Here is a 22,774-nt window from a genome sequence, read left to right on the forward strand (position 1 = left end):
GTATGTTTTTGGAGGACACTTTGTCAGAGGAAGAAGAAGTGGAATATACAGAGAAGTCTGGAAATAGAGACACTGTGAATGTCCTCAGTAATAAAGACTGTAATGGCCACCAGTCTAAAGGGATTGAGAATGGAAGAAGTGACCATACAGCTGTGGAGGACTGTTCACTCATCATCCCTCCAAAGGAAAACGCTGATAATTCCTGGACACGCCCTTTGACTCCAGAGGAGCTCTCCTCTTCTCCCAGTGACACAGAAACAGAAGGAGCCTCCAACCCACTTCATGCCAGCCAGTCCTCAGGCTTAGCCAAATCTCAGGTCAGATCCAAGAAATGTTCAGGCATGATTCTCAAGCTGAGGCGGGTACTATTTAGTGAAGGCCTGAACAGGAGAAAGGCCTGCTACCAAGCAGTCTCTCACTCAGGGACAACTTCTGATCCCTCCCTCTCACAAGCTGATGATGGGGAGGGAGAAGTGGCCACAAAGAGGGGCGGTGAAAGAGATCTCCACAGGAGGAAGACATCTAAGGTTACCCGCAGGTGGCAGAGAACCGGAGGCTTCCCTCATGCCCTGCGACCCATTTCCTCTGCCAGAGCTTCAAAAAGACGGCACAGATCGTTCATGAAGATCAAATATTGCCCCTACTTGTCTGCTTGTCACAGTGCTGAGCACAGGAGGCGCTGGGTTCTGCGTTCAGCGGTCCAGAGGGCCCGGCGGGCCATGAAGTTCTACTACCCAGACCTGGTGGGAAAAAGGATTCGCCATCTGTATGAGGAGGATGACAAGTCAGAGGTGTGGTACAGAGGAGAGGTGGTGCGTATCCATGAGGCTCATCCCAACCCTCTGAAGACTGTGTTTGAGGTCAGATATGATAGTGAGCCAGAGTGGAAGTACTACCTGGAGCTGCTGATAGACTATAAAAAAGGCTGGCTCAAAATCGAGGATTAAGTGGCTGCAAACCCTGCTTTGTTTTCTTCTGATTGATTGAAATGACTGTCTTGTATTGCTTCTTTACACTGTTTCCCACTGTCACCATTCAGACTGATTATCAATCCAGGTGCTACCATTTTCCCAGTTTCCACAGGAGTGGAGTTTGACAGGAGATGTATACATATGTATGTATGTGTGTGTTTGTGTGTATTATCAATATTTTTGACACATGGTTTCAGGCACTGACGGTTTCTGAGAAAATTCTTTTGCGGATACTCCACAAATGAAGGCATGGTTATGAGGTGGATAAACATGCAACACGACAACTACTGTACTTAATTTTAAAGTTTGAATAAGGGTACATTCATTTCCCACGCTATTGTATCATAAATAACTATCTAGTCTGTCCTGATGCTTGAGTCATCATTGTCACTGTTTTTGGTCACACAAGAAATACCACAGCAGAGTCATGTCAATGACTGGTGGATAGTTGTTAACAAGTCTTTTTGCCACTAAGCAATCCAACAAATGTGTGAAACGTCAACTTTGTTCTGCATTTTCTGATATCTTGCAATCCACCCTGTTGCTGTTAACAGTGATACAGCACCAGTTACATATATTAAGGATATTCTATAACAGTGCCAGTCTTATCATTGCAGCAAAGAATGACTGACCTCATTACTGTGGCTGGTATTTTCATTTAACTGAAGTATATTTCTGAACTAAGCTGCTGAAAAAGTCTCTTGCTGAGACAGGTGTCTCCATCACTGTGAATCCTAAAGCTTTCACCTCAAATTTCATGTTGTTAATTTAAATACTTTTTTATATTGGACTTTTGAAACAATACTGTCTTGATTTGATTATTTTCATAAATTTATTGTCCCCCTCAAGCGTTTCTTATGCTTTTTAAATATTTTGTAAGGTTTTTAAATACTTTTACAGATTGAACTGTCGAAAGAAGATTGTCCCCTTGCGATATGCTGACAATTTCTTGTCCTTCTTAAACTTTTGTAATGCTTTGAGAATTTCCATAATCTGTCATGTTATAGATGGCTCCACCTAATGGAGAACATACTTTTTATGAGATTTTTTGAACTACTGTTTCTCAGGGTGAGCATTTTGTGGTGTGATGGTTTTTTTTTTTTAACCATATATACCCGAGTTAGAAGGGAATTTGTTGAAAAAATATAACAAATAAAATACATGAACTATTCCTAATCCTGGAGTTCCCGTTTCTGGTCATTCAACTCAAATGACACCAGTACATTGAGCGAAGGCATCCGGAGCAGAGTGCAGACTGAGTACTTACCTTAAAGGTGTTTTGAATTTATGAGATTGGTATATATTCACACAGACCTCACATTACCAGCTCTACATTCTTAACTTACAGTGTAGGGGACAAAAGTAATATAAATAAGCAACATAATGAAAGGAGTGGGTCAGACAATGTGCTGTGAAAAATTTGGCCTTAATGTCACCCAGCTGTCAGCCTTTAATCACATTAATGTTAAATTGTAAAAATTACCTTCTGTATATGTATCTTTTTACAGCAACATAAGTGTAGGGTTCACAGTATGATTACTACAAAGAAGACACACAGGTGCCAATTGAGTATTTAATGTTTCTTGTAAACTGGAATTTTTGCCAATCACGGTTTCTTTGTGCATCTAAATCTACTAAGAACCACATGGTCTCTGTCACCATCATGTGGCAAGATTTTTGTTCAAATTCCCTCTAGTGTCTAGTGTGTAAATGAATTTCAAGGGGAGGGTTTAGCATTTAGAGGTTTAATACTTTTTTTTTTTTTTTTTTTAGCATTTCTGCTTTCTTTGATTGATAGAGAGAGGCAGCAGAGGCAGGGTATAACATGCAGTAACGGGGCCGGATTCGAAACCATTCAAACCTCTGGTGTTCTTATCCAGTACAGCCTGAAACACCTTAACTGAGTGTGGTATTAAGTTTCAAAAAGAATGGCTGCTGCTGCAGCAAGGATGTACATTGTGTGCATTATGAAACAATCACCCATGCCAGAAGGATGTTTGCAACATTTTGCACTTTAATATTTTCTCCAAAACAGACAACTAATTTTTCCCACATTTTTACACTATGTAAATAGGAAATAAAACACCTTTGATAGCATAAAGAAAAGATATATGTAGAAAAGTATTAAAAGTTTTTGGATGTCTCAATTAAATGAAAGTAGCTGCTTCTGTTACTTTTAATGTTATCTTGAAATGTTCATGAACTACTGGCAGACACAATGAAAACAGAGTGAGCCCTGGAGAGCATATTAGCCTAATAATGACCACAGCAATAACTGGTGTGTTCGGTATCTGCAAGACAGCTTAAGAGAAAATTGTCCATCTTTGTCATTGTCCATTCAACTTGTGTTATCACTGGTCTGTGACTTGAGACACAAAATGAATTCAAAAGTGACATCATACAGACAACCACTTGGTATCCTTATATTAACAATCTGCAAGTAAGATTGGTGCAAAAAGCTAACATTTTATGCCTAAAAATAAAATTATTCATAAGTTACCAAATTCATTCATTTCACCGTATTCTGGAAGACAACCACAGCTCTCTGGTTTGTAGAATAAACTACATTGCAAAATACATAGCGCAGAAATGCATCATGGACATTTGGGTAATTCATATGACTGAGACCAAGCCTATTCTAATGACTCACACAGTACTCCCAATAATGAGATTTCTCATGACATTTATTCAAATAAACAATACAGTTTATAATTTTGCTAGGATAAAATAATAGTTTGTTGAACACATAAGAAGCATTTGGGAGAGATTTCCCCAAAGATCTGAAACTAGGGCAAAGGATGTGTTTTAATGATGGCTGACACTTTGGTGTCATCTTCTGACTTGCACCAGTAGCTGTATATTCATGTCCCCTCCAGTCAATCTTGTGAAGACTGCTATAGTGCAGAGACATATGCGAGCATTTACAAGCAGAGAGCTTGACAACCAGAGCAACCACCACACAGAACAATGCAATACCTGGAGGGGCACTGACATTTCAATGTCAAACTTCAACCTATTTGTGAAAACACAGTCTCAAATGTAAAAGCATAACAGCATTAATTAAACAGTCCTACAACCCTCAGAAATTCGCCCTATTTTCCTCATCTGTCTAAGGCTCACGCAAGTCCATCTATGTAACTTGGTTTAAAGCAATGTTCTGATTCACTGCATGGTAGGAGATCTCTTCCAAGAAGTATGGCCGTCATCAGCCCCATGCCATACAAGTATTCCCTGCTCAAGTGATGCAAATGCCTGACCCTGTTTGACAGTGATCCAGCCCAATTACCAGCACTCAAAAGCAGTGCTGTCAGTACATTCCATTACCCTCATCCAATCCCAAAGGTGCAAGCTGAGCTTTAAAGAGGGCTACCTCAAGCCACGTCGGGAAAGAGAAAAAACAAAAAACAAATGAGTGAATGTCACTCAGTTTGGCTCTTGTAAATAATTAGTAATGTTCTTAAATGTTAAACATCTCTAAAAACAACTAAGAGAGGATACAGGAGAAAGGTTAGCATAGAGGGAGACAGAACCGGTGCATTCCACCTCACCTATTAATTTTAGTTTTTCTTTTTCCTCTTGGTTTTCTAAACCTGCTGTGCACTTTTATGGAGTCCTATATCTCATCACTTGGCAAGTAAGATGAACTCTTTCTATCAGTCCCCATCTACAGTCTCTGATAAGGTGTAACTTATGCACCACTCTGTAGAGATGGAGGGTGAGAGAGTAGGGGGTACCTTAATGCCAAAGGCCTCCAACTCCCACACTCTATTGCGGGGGTAGAGAGACTCAACCTACATAGCAAATGTACACCTTTTTGAATATTGGTAAAGAATAAATATTTCTAAATTTAAAAATTAAGCAAACACGTGCCACTCTTGCTCTTTAACTTCCATGCATATGGATTATTTACAAATTGAAAAATACAGACTTGCTTTTTGTTCTTTTTGATGTTTTTTTTTCTTTTCCCCCCCGAAATGTCTTTGCCCCTTTGCAATCATCCTATCAACATTCAGCCACCCAGACAAGGATCTCACCACATATAGCAGACATGGCCAGGACAATTAAAGCTGTGTTGAAAACATTTTCACACTAATGAAAAACAAGTCAAAATCAAACAGAAAAGATTCACAAGAAAATAAAAAAAAAAGGAAAACAAGATAGTCCAAGGGTGGTGTTACAATACAAGCCAAGAGGATGTATTTGTTTTAGATGGATTTTCTGCTTTCTCAGACTCCACTCTGTTGCTAACAATACTGTAGTACACTTAATCTTTTTATTACTCTACCTTTTTATTTAAATATAATTTACTTTGAAGATTTTGTTAAACAAATCCAGAAAAAATGATGCAAAAGTGGTTGGTTTGCCAAAGGAGAGGCGGCAGAAGGCCCGTGCTGCCCTGTTTAATTGCATCAGCGCTCTAGTTTGTCAAGATACTCAAGAGTCCGTTGCATGGGGACGTGTCCTCAATCCTCAATGTACTCCCACAGGTCCTTCTCATAGCCTTCATGCACATGCTGTAGCAGCACTCTTCGTCTGCTCTCACAGTATCTACAGACACAAGAAGCTTGTTAGAAATCAAGAACACCATGAACCATGGCAGACAGCTGAAGGTGCTTCCTTTACCCACCTGTACTTATCTTGTACTTTCTGCTTGATGTCCTGCAGGGAATCCTGGGAAATGTCCCGCTCTAGGTAGCCAGACAGCACCTCAGTGGCATTTTCCAGGTCTGCCTGGTTGTTCTGAGAGCACAAAAATAAGACAGACTATATTCAAAACAACATCAAATATATGAAAAATAAGATATTAAAAATAATGCAGACTATGCACTTATTTTATATCACAATCTAAAGTGAAAGAGAAAAGGGAGACTGGTCGTTGTGATCAGGCCCCACATTTTGCCCTGTCTGCCTGTTAACATCTCAAAAAGTTAAAAATACGCTCGTTTGGCTGAAATATGGTTCACAGATAGCTCTTGGCCAAAGGATCAGTTCATTAGATACAGGTGGTGACCTGGACCTAGGATTTCTGCCACTATTTCTTGTTATTTTATGCTGCTTTCGGGAAGTGCCAAGCAAAATTTCATATAAGCTACAATGATAATTAAGTGTCTTATGTCTTATTTGATAATTCTTTAGCTATAATTACGATGCTGTGTTCATCTACTGGTGAGAAACTCTGATAACTGAGACTTTCAAGTTAGCCGTTTGACTTGCACCAGTTGTGGAAAACGTCATGGTAACTTCTGACTTCTTTGGACTTTGGCGCACTAGGACTGGCTTGCTAGAATGTAAACAACTTCAAACAAAGATTTGAGGGTGAGCAAAAATATAATTCTGCATAGACATGAACAGATATCTACAACAAGGTATCATGTTTGTACTCAATTATCAAGATACAATTCATGTATCAAATTGGAATTAATCATTCCATTTATTAGTGATTGTCTAACTCTACACTTAATGACTACTGTACAAACTGTTGATAATAAATTGTTGTAATTGCTGAACAATCTTCAGTTAACTTGCGTCATGCACCATCTGTACTCAGTCTAATGATGTTAAAATCAATTAACAATGTTCATTTCACTTTACCTCAAAAATAATGGACTGGTTGTTCTTCTTGAGGTAGAAGGCAAAGACATAGGTGAACATGAGCGTGGAGCGGCACTGGCACAGCACATCCACAGCCTTCTTCAGAAACTGCACCTCAATCCAGGACATGTTGTGCTGCTGCATCTCCTCCATCTTCTGCTTGACCTGAGCATAGAGCTTGTGCTCAAAGCGCAGGCTCTGCATGTGGTTCATGTAGCGGTTGCAGTAGAACAGGTACCTCTGCAAGGCTGCCCTAGAGCGCTGCAGACAACATAAAATTGACTTTAATTGCAATGGATATACAGACTGCAATACACAGCATATTTGTCAGTACATGGCCTACACTGACAGCAACAAAATGTTGTTGCAAATGAAACAGAAGTACTGACTATAACACTCAAATGTGAGTATAACCAGAGGGGAAACACACTTTTACTACAATTTAGATTCATTTTCTGCCATTTGGAAGTGCAAGAGATTTTTTCCAATATTTTCCAAATTTATATTCACCATATAGTTCTCCAAAAGTATAATTCTTAGATAAACTATACGACAAATGTAGAAATTTATTCCTACCGTGTGGCAGGTGATATAAAGCAAACAAGCTACAGAAACTTAGTATGTCAAAACAATAACATTGTTCCGGTATTTTGACAGTTAATTATTACCTCTTGAGCATCTCTGGCTGCCTTGGCGTCATCTTCATTATAGCGATTGCAGTTGTACCTGAAAAGTCATAGCCACAAAAAAACCCACACTTAGAATACTGCTGTCAAAGCGATATCATTCTTAAAAAGAGTATAATTGATTAACATGCTTCACGATGGTTTTAAAACAAACAGTTTTCATGTCTCCTTGTGTAAAACATATTAGGAATAACATCTGTCAGTAGTGTATTTGAGATATGTCTCTTTGGGCAAAATGAATCATAGGCAACTGGACTTGTATTTGTATTTGGTAGCATGCCAATTTGTATTTAATGTCTCTGACAAGTTAAGAGTGGGTGCCAATACAGTAACCCCCCATAATTAAAAATAGCAATGTCACGTCATTACCATCATGCGACTACTCCTCTTAAGAGGGAGGGAAGTCCATGCAAGGTAACACCTAAAAAGGAATGCAACTGCTACACTTTGGACACACTTTGTGTTTGTACCTAATGACGGGAGCCTACATATCTGGATGAAGCTGTGTACAAAATTTGCATGAGGAAAGCTGCAGCGAGGACTAATGTGTGATCGAGTTCAATGCCTTCACTAGCCAGCAATCTAACTTCCTGGAACTGCACTAGCTAGTACTACCCTATGTGATCCCTGTGTCCAGGGCCGAGACGACTGTTTACTCCTACAGTTCCAAAATTTGGATAACACCCAATGAACAGTAGCAAAGAGTTTCTCCACTGTTTCAATGCCAGCACAGAATGCACGCTGAATCCAAGGTTTGATGAGCAGTCTCCTTTCCAGCACCCTGGTATAAAACTTTCCTAAGGAGGCTGAGCAGTGTGATTCTCTACTAACTGAAGCATACTCTCTGGTCCCCTTTTTAAAAATGGCAACCACCACACCCATCTCCCCCTTCCATGAGCACTGTCCTCGACGTCCACATGACAAAGAATAAGCGACAGCTCAACAACATCCAGAACTCATTCATCCACCTGTTTAAGCTGTGATCACATAGGATATGCTTTTTTTGGCAAAACACAAGGTGCACTTGTGATCCTCACTTGTAAATACTGGGACATTTGTAGGCCAGAGCATCACTGTAGCTCCATAATGCTTTATTTACCTCAACATTTTGTCACATGTTTTACCTTTATCAGAAACTGCACCTTCTGTGTTTTGGATATTACACTTCACCATATTGCAATTTCGAAAATATTACAATTAATTATTCAGGCCTACGACAAACCACTGAAAATAATGGCAAAACGGCACAGCCATGTTCAAAACTGCTTACTATGTGATCATGACCTAAAAGTAAAGGTGTTCTGCTTAAGTGACATTACTATCAAGAAAGATGCTGATACTTTTTGTGTGCTCCTATATTGCACTACAAATGGTACATCATCATTTGCAAAGTATTCACAATCATCACATACCAGGCTGAGCCGTGGGGTTCCCATGGACCCAGGCAGACCCAGCAGAACTCAGCTTTGCAGTTCTGGTTCCTGCAAACCATGTGATTGCAGCCACCATCCTTTTCAATGGTTACATGGCATTTGGGACACTCCTGTAGGGTGAAGCAGATTAAAAATGATCATTTTTATATTCTCAAAGCAGCTATGGAGTGCTTTAACAAAGCATGAAACAAAAGCAAAAGTAACAGAAGCACAATCAAAAAGCAGTGCAAGTTATGCAAGAAACATAAAAGCAAAACACACAAAAGGAGGATGAGAATGATTCCGCAATGAGGATTACTGTGACAGTTTTGTCAATCAGACCCATCCATGCGTCCCCCAAAAGTGACCAGTAAAATGTTAAGAAAATTTTAAAAAATACAATCTCACAAATTTTATGTAAATAAGACCTAATTACTTTAAGATTTAATTTTATTTTTGGGCATTTCTGCTTTATTCGACAGTTTCATTAGAGAGACAGGGAAGGCAGGGGAGAGAAAGATGGAATGACATACAGCAAAGGGCCTAGTTTGGAACCAAATGCAGGTCGCTGCGGTAAGGACTTATGCTGCACTCAGATGGAATAGGATAGACGGCAGATAGTAAGCTGGATGCCATTATTGTGGATGAGACAGGACGGTAAATATCAGACGAGTCCGGCAGATTATGCCAGCAGCAGCAATGGTCGATGGCACTGCCGTTAAAATATTTTAACTTTTTACCATGTTCCTCGAAGGAATTTACCACTGGATGTTATATGGGATGTTACAAACAGAAAATACAGTTGATTTAGACAGCTGATAATTCAGGTGCAACAATACCCAATACCTGATTGGGCTGGCATTAATCAATCTTCTAAGGCGCTCATGCTTAAAACAAGTCATCAGCATGCAAATTGATCACCAAATTTAAGATCATCTGAACGTGACAGCCCAATCCTGTGTATTATTAATATCTGGACCTTTATTTTTTTCTAAATCATCTCATCCTATGCTCAGCAAATCTACTCTGACTCTGATCCGCATTGACTCATGTTATGGAACCCATTACAGGATGTTTACATGGTAGGTAACAAAGCAGAAATGCCACTTATGTCACAGTGAGAACCACTCAAATTAATAGGAATGAGTAGTTTTTATTTTTTTAAGCACAAACTGGGAACTTTTGGTCCAGCAGACAGCTGCAGTACTGATGTAACCAGGCAAGAGGGGAAAAAACACTAAACTCTGGAACAAACTAATTATGTCCATACCTTAGTATTTGCTGCAATCCAGTTTGAAGTTTCACTGTCATCATCACATTTCTTAATCCACTTCCTCAGCCACTATAAAACAAAAGTAAAACAAGAATAATAAATAACCCCTTTTGCCACTTTTCAATAGTGTATTGACATTCAAGTGTGCAAGTATCTCAATTTTACACGGGCTCATAGGCATGCTCTGTTGCTGCTAGGGCTGTTTCTGCAATAACACAGCAGGTCTCATGAGAGTCCTCTAGCAAAATGAGTGGGAGGGTGGCAGTCTGCCGTCTTACTCTTTGTTCAAACAACAGTGTCTAAATAGGACTATTTTACTCAAACTTCTGCAAAAAATAATGGAGGTTAACTTTTTCAAAAAGTAATTAATGCACTGATGGACTGTATGATTTTTATTAACAAGCACAGGGTATCTGTAAGTTTCAGAAAGTCAAATTAAATACTTTTGAAAGACCATTCTACCTGCTGCTGAATTTCATGCCAATCAAAAAAAGAAAAATCAATGTCAGGCAATTTCTTTTTGAATGTAACTAAAGAAATTTCTGAAAATACAAATTGGCCATATCAGAAAAAGTACAGCAAATTAACATTGGAGGAGGGATATGAAGTCCAGTTGTGCTGACTAAAGCAGAAATGAAGCCTGCAATGTCTTGCAATATTGTACTCTGTTTCTGTTTTGTCAATCTAAAACAAAGAAACTTGTCAATGTATGGTAGAAAAAAATACACCCCTTAAATAATTAAATAAACTTATTTATTATTTAAGATTTTTTTTTCACTCACTGAATGATCCAATGCAATGATTTCAACTCAACTGCGAAATACCTTACACAATGAGAACTTTTTCTACCTCTCAAATTTTAAAGGTCAATGGTACACAGCTCGCAGGACAGAGTGAGAGGCTAATCTTCCCAATGATTATTCCATCAGCTGTATTCCAATATTTTTTTTATCTTCGAGGAACAAATATATATAGTGATGGAATTTTAACACCAAGCAACAATGGATGCACTAGCAGGTGGCTGGCTGGCTACTGTCAGACTATGGAGCATCTCATTGACCACTGTGCATATTATCTACCAATCAGAGCATTCATTAAAACATTGTTGTGCCTGACGTTATCTACAGCAGGAGTTGGACTGGAAGTCTTATTCTGTTTGTAACCAGAGGGAGAGTTTTTCAGAGGGCATTAATCTCATTTTCACAATGCTGACAGTTACAACAGTTTGGGCAACTTTACATTTATTGGTCCTTTGCTAAATTGTACAATGAAATTTAGAAATACAGCTGCAATTGCACAGGGTTTTTAAGGAATGCAGTCAACCTGCAAGCACCCTCTAAGATGCCTTAATTGCATTCACCATTACCATACCTTACACTTGACAGGATCATGCCAGTTCTCTCCACAGTTGAAGCTGCAAGGGCAACACACAAACCATTAAAATAAATTTCAAAGAATCTTTAACACTTACCTTAAACTCATCTCAACTCAAACAACTTTATTTATCCCTGTAGGGCAATTCAGTTTGAGTCCACCAGTCCCATAACAAAAACAGATTAAAACAGAACAACCACAATCAATCAAACAATTAAACAGTCAGACCCTGTCAGTGGCAACAGATCAGCATGAGAGCAAAGCAGGAACACACACGATGACATACAGAATTTAGACTGAAGTATTTTTGTGGTCCAACTTAGGGTACTGCTTCTTTATCATGTCTTCAGATGCACAAGCAATTCTGCAAGTACTTGGACTACAACAGTGCAGCAGTTCTAATATACCCACATTCTGAAGACACCAAGAACAAGCTATGGATACAGTGCCTCCTGTTCTGTTTGTCACCCAACAGATTTACACAGTAAATAATTTCTAAGGGCCTGAGAGTTATTGCTGCCTTTGGGTAACTGTCAACTATTCTGTGCTGTCTTTTTCTGTGTTAAAAACATAATATATAAACAATAAATAAATAAATCCTCCTCAGTAAAAAACACCAAACGCTGGCTCTGAGTACACCATCAATTTCTTAGACTTGAACTTTACATAGCTCATTAGTTATTAGCTATTAGCATACTAATTTTCTGGTATCAGTGGGGTAACTTAATACATCTAAAAGCATCTTAAAGCACATGTATCATTAGATTAGACTCAACTTATTGTCACTGCACAAAGTACAAAGACAACGAAATGCAGTATCATCTACCGCAAACTACTATGCTTAATCTTTTTTTTTTTTGCCTCGCTGGGAAGTGGGGGGCCTATATGCCACTGTGTCTGTCAGTCTGTTAGCAGTTAGGTCCAGAGCAACATCTCTCTAAATCCATCTGATGGACTGCCATCAAAACTGGTGACAACATTCATGTTGCCAAGAGGATGAAACCTGGCAATTTTGGTGACCCCATGACCTTCCCTCTAGCACCACCAACAGGCCCAGTGGGACACTGGCATTCAAAATAACTAGTGTGCTAAAACAGTGTTGTCAAAAACTGGAAGACTGGACTAGGTATGTGTCAAAAAGGGAAAGCGACTAAAAAGGCGTTTTTAAGACATGTCCACATCTCACAATGCTATATGTAGCTAACAAAGGCCATAAACATGATATTGTTGTGCGTAAATCAAACACGCCTCTGGAAGCAAAAAAAAAAAGGCTTAAATGTCAGAATGTCTCATCAACTCACAGCCAAAACAGAAGCAGTAGTAGTGTAGTCTGCCTAATCAGAGGGGATAAATGCCAATCTTGGAAGCACAGTAACTATGAAGACTATTGTTGACCATTCAGTATTAGTAGTGACAGTACTGGGCAAAGTTTTCGTGTTACTAATTTTAACAAATATATCAAATGGGCAGATTTTGAAATTCGCTAAAAATATGGGAATAAATCTGGAAAACTGGAGGAACACATTAAGAGGAACATGAAAAAGCAGGAGTTACATAGGAAAATTGGACATGTGTATTTGGGATTTGGTAACCAGGATCCCAGAAGAGTGCCGTTTCTCATAGGGAAATTGTGGGTGGCAGCTCTACTGTGACATAGACTTTTGTTTTCCAAGGCATAACAGAAGCGGCAAACTACTTTTGAGTAGAAGGATGTCATCAGTAGTCTGATTTACAGCCATGAGATTATGTAAGAAGTTCTCCTACCAGAACTGACGGCCACACTTGCACCTCACAGGCTTGGCATCTGGGTACTGGACTTTGACAACGTGATGGCAGTCCGGTGCAGGGCACCACTTTAACAGTCGATTGCACTTAAAAGGAGTAATGAGAGAGAGAATTACAACACATAGCTTCATTAATAGGTTCTGTGTATACAGACTAAGCTAATAAATAAATAAACTCAACATAATTTCAAATGTAATTTCAACAGACTTGTAGTATAATTTTAAAAAAAATCTCAACAACCTTACCTCTACAAAACTATTTGTAATTAAATGCTGGTACTTCAACTTCACTTTTGAGTCTGTTATGAGGCGCCTACAGGGAAAGAAATAAAGAAAAAACATAACATAATCAGTGTCTCAAAATTAAATGTTGATCACACCACAGCATTTGCTTACACAATTTCTGGAATGTTGAGGGGCTTATGGTTTTGTGCTTGTAGTGCAATATCTCCTAAACTGACAACACATTAGCAACCATCTTGCTAGCTGGTGAGATCAAGATGTAGGTTAAGACAATTAGTGGCAGCCTTAGAGCTGGGGAAGATTAGTATCTCTGCTATCAATGTGGCGTTATATATCCAAATACTGCAGGCTGTGCAACATTTTCAGTGTATACTAGGCCTCACTTCAAATACTAAATCAGTTACTTTATTTTTATTTGTGAATAATCAGACAAAAATGTTAGATTTTCCAATTAAACATTCATACTCCTGAAACAAGCAATTACTGCCCCGCTCATTGAAAAAAGCAACATGATATATTTTGATATTTCACATTTTCTGTATTTTCAATTGCTTTTTATAAATTATTTCCCAATATGTTGTTGAGCGTTGCTGGCTGCTGGCATGTCTGAGTTGCCTTGTGTACTCAATGAATCTCTGTGGTTAACTAAATGATCAGTGAAAATAAAAAAAAAAGCCTACAGTCTAATGGTGAGGTAATATATCAAAGTGTCATTTTTCTATCTCAAAGTATTGTGAGAAAACATAATATAAATGAAAAGAGAAGAGGACAATTTGGTGTATTTGCTCTTTCCCATTATCAAAGTTGACTGTCACATCTAATGTACCAATACTGATCACTACTGATCAACAGGCAACAACACATCAAAACAGACATAGATGGAGCAGATACTCACATGACTGTGTTGTCATCAACCAAAATGTCACAACTATGAGCTGGGCAAGAAATGGTCTGAAAAGACACCACAGAAGGCAAATAATTCAGACAGACAGCTATTTAAAAACTAACATGTGAATACCTGAGGCATATCTTAGTAAATACCTGTCCCATTCCTTCCTCTATAATTTTGGTGGTCAGGTAATCGCCCCAACACTGCATGCAGAACTTGTGTCCACACTCAAGGCCTGTGAAGTACTGTGAAAAAGAGAAACAGTTCAATTTCTATCGAGACAACACAGTACACCAATTATAGAAACCTCTGGCATTCAGTGCATACTGTTTATGTGAGTGATCAATCAGTCAAATAAACTAAGCAAATTAAGTTGTTAATATGACTGAGCCATACCGACAACTGTGTTTACACTTTCAAGCAGGCAACCACAGAAGAGAGCTTAGAGCTACATTTAAACCGATAAAGCTCCAGATATTTTTCAGCATGGATCCATCAGTTTCAAAGTATCTGTAATCAGCCCTACAATGAGTCTGTGCTGTGTGTCAGCAATGAAACTGTTAGCAGCGGTCAAGTGAACATACTCTCTCTTCAGTCAATCATGTGGCTTACCTCATGTGTGACTAGCATGTATTATCCTCCATCCCTGACTGGCCTTTAATTAACAGTATGAAAGGCCTTGAGTGTCAATTGAGTAATAACAAAAAGGTAAAGAGATCAGTAGCCTGCCATACCAAATAAATTTGAGTTCAGACAAAGGCTAGTTTGGACCATAAACTGTACATAAGTAGAGTGAAAATGATGTCATCCATTGGTTTCTGGCTTGTCATTCTGAAGCCAGGAAATTGTGTTTACAGTTGCCACCATGTCATCATTTCTTGGAGCCAAAGAAGACCAAACAAGACCACAGGTGGAACCAAGGTGGAGCGGGGTGTAACAACAGACTGTAAACCAAAACAGTCAACTGATATAAAAGTTGAATTACTAAGATAGAGAACTGAATCCTTTGCATGTTAGTTAGTGGAGCTACATCCAGATACATTTTATCTATGTCAAACTAAATTAAACTGTATAGCAGCCTTGGTGGACTGGGCTACCACAAGCTGCCACAACAGTTTCAATTCTCTCTCTCTCTCTCTCTCTCTCTCTCTCTCTCTCTCTCTCTCTCTCTCTCTCTCTCTCTCTCTCTCTCTCTCTCTCTCTCTCTCTCTCTCTCTCTCTCTCTCTCTCTCTCTCTCTCTCTCTCTCTCTCTCTCTCTCTCTCTCTCTCTCTCTCTCTCTCTCTCTCTCTCTCTCTCTCTCTCTCTCTCTCTCTCTCTCCTCTCTCTCTCTCTCTCTCTCTCTCTCTCTCTCTCTCTCTCTCTCTCTCTCTGGATAGGGATATGTATATCTATAGCTGGACAGTCAGATAAATGTTACTGTTGCCAATGCATTTATACTCCTTACAAAACAAAAGGCCCTCTGTGGCAGGCAGCGTAGCCACTTTGACTGACAGGAAACCCAACATCAAAACTTGAACTAGTGGTGATCTCTGATTCTCTCACTGAGAGAAGCTGGCATGATGGAGGTTGTTAGAAAACTAAAGGTAACATTGCTGATTTGAACCCATTTTGAATTTATACCAAATGAAAACGGAGAACCAGATAATTTGGAAGAGCCAATCTGCTGAATTTCCAATAAAAGGGAACCAATAAAACTTGTAGATGCAAGCATCCACAACTGACGATTATGTCGATAGATGCAATCATTTTGACTAATGATGACTGGCCATGATCACCACAACTCTAGTCTCTGAGACTCTACTGGAGGGACTGAAGACCATTCTTCCAAAAGATACTGTGTAGAGAGGACTATTACAGAAGGGATGCAGCACATAAACCCCTGTTACAAATACAAATAGGCCTACACATTTGAGATTTAAGTGGTGCAAAGACCATAGACACTGGCTACAGCAATATGGAAAAAAAGTAATGTGGTCAGATGAGTCATCCTTCACCATATTCTGGACAAGTGGGCGAATGTATGTGTGGCATCCACCAAGAGAACACTACAAGCCTGAATGGTACCCTACAGTGAGGGGGCTCTGTTATGTGGTGGGGGGTATTTTCATGGCACAATTTGGCTCCACTTATCCCCTTAGAGGAAAAGCTCACTGCAAATCAATACAATGTTATTCTGAGTGATCACCTTCATCCTATGACACATTTCTATCCTAATGGGAGCGGTCTCTTCCAAGAAAACAATGCCCCCATCCACAGGGCACAAGAGCTCACTGAGTGGTTTGATGAGGGTGAAAATGATACAAATTATATGCTATGGCCTTTGGAGTCACCACATCTCAACCCAGTTGAACACCGATGGGATATTTTGGACCAACATGTTAGACAACACTCTCCACCACCATCACCAAAAAATACCAAAATGAGGGAATATCTTTTGACAGAGTGATGTTCATCCCTCCAGTAGAGTTCCACAGACTTGCTGAATCTATGCTAATGTGCAGTGAAGCTGTTCTGGCAGCCCATGATGGCCCAACACCCTAGAAAGACATTATGTTGTGTTTTTTTTCCTTTGTCACCCATTTGCGTCAAGAAAAATTAGAGACAAAAGGAAACACTGCTGACAGTCATGGTCATTTCAGGACAGAACAGAGGCACCTTTACTGTCGTTTGATGCCCCCTAATCAGTGATGCATAGTGGAACTGTTGATCACTAGGAATACAGTATACAACTTGAAACAAGTTCCTGTTCTATCCTCTTATTTGCACGATTATATATATATTTTTTTAAAGGTTACCAAAAGGGGACACATTAAATGAGGTTATATTTACTGAGACCAAAACTTCTTGAGGAAAAAATTACTGACTTAATATTTTTAGCAAGAAGTTGGATTGTGGTCTAACTGAGTTGTATGGAAGTGGGCCCAGCTTTGAATTGTCCTGGAGCTGGTCAGTAGACGCATTGTTGCTGCAACCACACCTGTGGTTTTAGCCACTTGGTCTGAACATAATTTCTCATTGTCCTAATTTGTTCTAACCTTGCACAGCCAGCTAATCTTGTGAATTCATTTTCTTTAGACTTGCAAAACCATCTGACCATGTTCTATCTGAAGCATTAATAGAAGCCACAAAACAACCGGACTAATCAGTTTCCCTTAAGGAACTACAGGTGTGGCTTAGGTTATGATGACAGTGAGAAGCTGAAGTTCACTGAGCACAAAACAGGAACAAACAGAACATTGGGGAAAAAATTCTTACCACTATACTTTCTCAGTTTCACCATAATAGTTGCTCCTGTTCGTTTAGCTTCACCACTCTCAAACAACTTCGGTCCTTCATTTGTCTGATTGGACTTGTTAGCTAATTATAGACAGATGGTCGATCACCTGCTGCTTGGTTTTGTCAACGCCCACTGCCATAACCCCTTTTCCAAATAATTTGAACCCAGCAGCACCCATGCTCTGTTTCATTAAGGAAACAGCAGAAATGTAATCATAATACAGCTATGTAAGGCAAAATTTGTTCATTATTTATCAGTTGCAGTAGCTGAAATAGTTTTAATGTAGACATATAGGTTACAACTTTCAATACCTATTTCTGACTAGGTGTTGAGTTCTTCATAATGTAGTTGCTGGTGTAACATGCCAATTTGACAGATGGAAGAACAGGAGGATACAGAGGAACAGATAAAGAGTGGCTGACATCAGTTATGTAAAGTTAGATCAGAACTAAAAGTTGAGCTAGCTAATAATGAAATAATATTTTTCAGAACTATTAGTAAGAGGAGCCGTTGTATTAGATTCAACTAGTTAGTTTCTATTCTGTTCAAATTAACAGTTAAACTCCATGCTATATCTACTTGTACAGATTCATGTCTGTGGTAGTAGTAGGTATGGGAGACAACTACAAATCAAACCAAACACTTAGAACTAGATAACTGTTACTTTTTAAATGTTTGGTGTTATATTTGCTGTATTCATACTCTCTCTTGTGACCGGATGAGTTAACTCAGGTTAATGTTAATGTGGGCCAGGACAGGCTTGCACTTAAATGGCCATAGAAAATTAGAACATCACCACCTGTGACAGTGGTTTTGTTAGTAGTCGCTTTACACCAAACTAGTCAACATTAAATTTCCACAGAGCAACTAAATAAAAGTACAGCCTCATTGTTACACAAACCACTTTCAAAGAAACATTTAGCATAGACTTAACGTGCCATCTTTAGAGTCAACACATGCTCCGTTGGTACAACAATCAGTATGTATAATGTAGAACCATCGTAACTATGGAACTCACAGAATTGGGGTAGTTTAGATAACAGATCTGGCATGGCATGTCCTGTGCAGATGATCTTGTGTTGATTGGAGGACGGGTCCGAGATTTCTTACTGGGGTTGATGACATGACACTCAGAGAAAAGCTTGTCCAAATTGCCATCAAAATACCTGTATAAGTTAAGATAAAAACAAATCACTATATAAGTTGTAAAGTCAATACATGCACTCTGACAAAGAATTTACCAGCTAATATACCTAAAATGTCAAATAACGATTATACTGCAGATACGTGCCTTTCCATGAGCTTCTCTTTATCCCAGTTGAAGTGACTGAGAAGAATGCGTGTTATTGTTGCAGGATTCTAGAGGAAAGAGAAATGGTTGTTCAGATGCCACCCTTAAGTTTACATTAACAACTAACAACTTGCAATTTTAAGTAACAGCTTAAATTTATGGCTATTCTTAACGGGAAAAGCACACCAAATTACATCTCCACACATTAACTCCCCCGACACACATTTGTTTGAGTAAACTACAAAATTAAGAGGCATCAAAGCTGGTGTAGTTGTTCCACTGGTGGTGATTCTACTCCTTTCACAAGATTTAATCTCCCTTGTGTTACAGCAGGTCATTAAACTCTGTCCTGGACTAAGATGCCATTTGAGTTTATATAGAGAAATGTGGGGGGAACATGAGCTCAGGACTTCAATTTTAAAGACAAGGGTTTTCACTACCATACTCAAAATTCTCACTTTTTCCTACAATGATTTTGGTGAAGAATTTTTCAATTTGTGTCCATTTTCAAATTTATACTGAATTTCCAATATTTCCTACATATGACATCTGTATTTGGTTTGTTTAATTGATCAATATTTAAGATAATTTATACAAAGTTTTGAGACATGATTAAGTTTATGTAAGATTAACTGATTCATGTCCTGTCCAGAACCAGCCTTGATTGTCCAAAACAATCATTCCTTGCTCAGTTTAGTTACACTTCACCGTTTCAATAACTGCTACAAGATTACATGTGTATTAGAAAACAATGAAAATCGCATCAACCTGTCCACTGGAAAAAGGACATGGCGTTTAGATATAAAATTATCCCTATTTTAAAAAGACCTTTAAGTGGGGAGGAGTTGGTCTGGTCTTCACAGACAGACAACTGTGTGTGCCAGTCTGTGTTAACACTCTAGTATCGTAATTTGTAGTAAAAAGAGATGGGTTTATTGGTTAAGTTATAGTGTATAGTTGCTGTTCAATGACAGTAATGGATAAGGGGCTACTGTGTTCGGAGGTTTGTCAATAGTATCCCTAACCCTAACCCTAACTGAAACCAGACTGAAAATACAGAATAATTTAAAGCCGTACCGTAATTCATACAGTAATCAAAGCCAAGTAAATTATTTTAATGTATGACCAGGCAACTGATAGTTGTCTTTACTGATATTTTTAAGTATATTTTGGGGGAAATTCTGCTTTATTAGACAGTCACAGTGGAGGGAGAAAGGAAAGATAGGACACAGAAGGGGGGAGACATGCAACAAGGGGTAACTAGTCGTCAACTAATACGGGTTTTTCAATGGCCAATGCTGATGCCGATATTATATATAGAGAGCAGGGCCGCATATGGTGATATATAATGCTGATATCACGTTGTTTTGTTTTGTTTTTTGCATCTGACAAAATACAGCAATTTAATAAAGACAAATGAGACACAAAGTTACTGAACTTAAATTAACATTTATTCAACACTGTTACTGTCTGCTTTGTCTGTTTGCCTGCAGATTTTCTCAAAATGCCAGATATCGACCTGACTAATCAGCCAACTGATTCATCAGTCTATCTCTAATTTTGATTCAAATCTCAAATTCAGCTGTTTGCAAATTTATATACTGGACTAAGGGTTGTTTCAATTTTACTGATGAAAAACACATACTTCGCCATGTTGTCTCAAATATTCAGCAATTTATTCTCCAATTCCATAGGAACAATCTACAACATTCATTTTCATGGCCATTTTAGGGTTTCAGAGAAAACTTCAGACATATTTATGAAATGGATTCCACCGTATAAATGTGATTAAACCATATTTAACCATGTTAATGAAAGCCATTTTCATGAGTGTGCTATCTTGACTATTTCAGAAATTCAGGCCTCCTGACTTAATCTAAACTGTGTCTGTGCAAATTGCCCCTTAAGACGGATTTGGCAAACTGAATAGGCCATTTATCTCATGTTGGCATGTTTACATAATATTAGAGATCCATAAAAAGCATCACTCTACAAGGCACTGCCATAATGATATAGCAAATCCAGGTAGGTCATTAACATGCATAATATAATTACGGTGAATCCAAGTTCTCCTTGTGCATGTTCTTTTCTACTTGTTTAACATCTTGATGTCTTCTTTGACTACCTAAAAGAAAATCTGGTCATGTAGAATTTTGTATAGACATATGTATTTTCTTTCTTGACTAGAGATCAACACTGAGTATGTGAACAATATCCATGTGTTTGTTTTGGCTGTAAAGTATGTTGTGTCATTGTGAGGAGTCTTCCAAGTCTTATCCATGCAAAAAAACATCAGCCACTTGTAACTTTACCTCCCAAGTCTCTTCAGAAGCCATGCAAAACCGATTGCTCTCAACAGCTGAGGACATGGCCTTAAAAATAGTTTACTTGACTAGTGCATTGAAGTCTGCCCACCTGTCCAGCATCCAAGTACTCTAAAATGAATAACTTTTACTCAGAAGTCAGTTGAGCAAATTTACTTTTCAGTTCTTCCCTGATGTTGCAAAAAATGATAATGAAGTAGGTCTGGGTAACGTTTTTAGAGACAGATTCCTGCCAGTCGTCTCTTTTTTGTCTTCATACCAGTTTGACCAGGGTGCTGATATTTCACATCTGATATGTCGTGAGGCTTAACATATATAAAGATGAGAAATATCAACATGGTAAATGGGCGATTCTTTAAATTTATATTGTATCTTATGAGATCTGGAGGAGCTAGCTAAAGAGGTTAAAGACCTCTTTCCATTTCATTGTGGGCCTTAACTACAAGGTATGGGGAGGGAATGGTGGCCTGAGCGGAGACGAAGAGGGGCTACGTTACTCTTCGTAAGCTTAGAAATGTATGGCTGAAACCAGATCACAATGTCTTCTTCTGGTTCCAGTCAAGAAAGAAATCATCCTAAAATGAACGGTAGTCCTCTTGGTTAGCTAAACCAGCGTTAACACTAGCTAGCCAACTCGCTGGCCAAGCCTTCCTACCATCCTGAAAATATAATTAACAATATTTATACAATTGCTCAATTTACATAATCACACGGACGTCTAGAAAATGGCTGGCAACTAACAAGCTAAACAACTAAAAGCCTTATTTGACGCTACTCTGATTTTCGTCTACGCTAGCTAAGGTTATAACGTTACGGTAGTTTGATAACGTTAGTTAGCAGGCTGGCTAACCTTGCAAGCTAACGCTACCGTTAGCTTAGCCCTGCTGCCAACTTCTCAATAGGGATAAGACTAGTTCCTGGAACCGAACGTGGGCGAAAACTGCTATATTTCTAATGCGTATCTAAATACCCTCGTATTTTGGCTCTACAAACAACTAAGAACACATCGTAAAGACAACTTCGATAATAACGTGAAAGTTATTTTTTAATCATCATTTAATTGTGGGACTGTAAACTTCCAGTAAGTAAACTACTCCTACACGGCTAAGCTAACGTTAACGGCCTGTTTATGCTTCTCCCGAGCCCGGACCCCGGTCTTTCCTGTCGCTGACATACCAAAATACCTACCTGGATGACCTCGTTGACCTCCCTGATACACTCCACCATATGTTGTAGGATCTGCTCGGCAGTCAAAACTTCGAAGCGGTAGTCCTCCTCTTCCTGGCCCGGGCCGTGGCCACTTCCACCAGTCTCGCCGCACTCGTCTCGCTCCCCACCGGCCACCACGGGATCGACCAACTCCACCTCTCCGAGCTCCAGGGTGTCGTCCTCGGGTTCCTCTTCGGCGCTGTCTTCGCTGCATTCCTCCTCTTCGTCGTCGAATTCATAATTATAACCCTCGTCTGAGTCCATTCCTAGGGTGGTTATCAACTTGTGACAAGCACGCCTAAAGGTTTAGAGTGTGTTAAATGTCGATTGCGGAACAATACAAAAACCAAAATTATCCGAGCCTATTTTTCAGCTGCAGCGAAAATAACAACAACACGTCGCCGCTGCTAAGCCAACAAAGAGACACAGCGTCACCAACTGACGACG

General features: G+C 39.0%; 1 protein-coding gene across 1 annotated transcript; it reads right to left on the minus strand.

Annotated features, from left to right (window-relative positions):
* Positions 1-3,637: 3,637 nt before the first annotated feature.
* On the minus strand, positions 3,638-22,751 carry arih1 (ariadne ubiquitin-conjugating enzyme E2 binding protein homolog 1 (Drosophila)). The gene is made up of 14 exons (XM_030053026.1): positions 22,307-22,751; positions 18,795-18,862; positions 18,522-18,669; positions 14,377-14,469; positions 14,231-14,286; positions 13,339-13,405; positions 13,073-13,179; positions 11,306-11,348; positions 9,932-10,003; positions 8,662-8,792; positions 7,232-7,289; positions 6,564-6,824; positions 5,599-5,711; positions 3,638-5,519 (listed from the first exon to the last, which is right to left on the minus strand). Exons 1-14 carry the CDS (start codon positions 22,589-22,591, stop codon positions 5,435-5,437), a joined length of 1,587 nt encoding a protein of 528 aa, XP_029908886.1. The 5' UTR covers positions 22,592-22,751; the 3' UTR covers positions 3,638-5,434.
* Positions 22,752-22,774: the final 23 nt, after the last annotated feature.

Source organism: Myripristis murdjan, chromosome 6 (genome assembly GCF_902150065.1).
Source record: "Myripristis murdjan chromosome 6, fMyrMur1.1, whole genome shotgun sequence".
In the NCBI taxonomy this organism is placed as follows: Eukaryota; Metazoa; Chordata; class Actinopteri; order Holocentriformes; family Holocentridae; genus Myripristis; species Myripristis murdjan.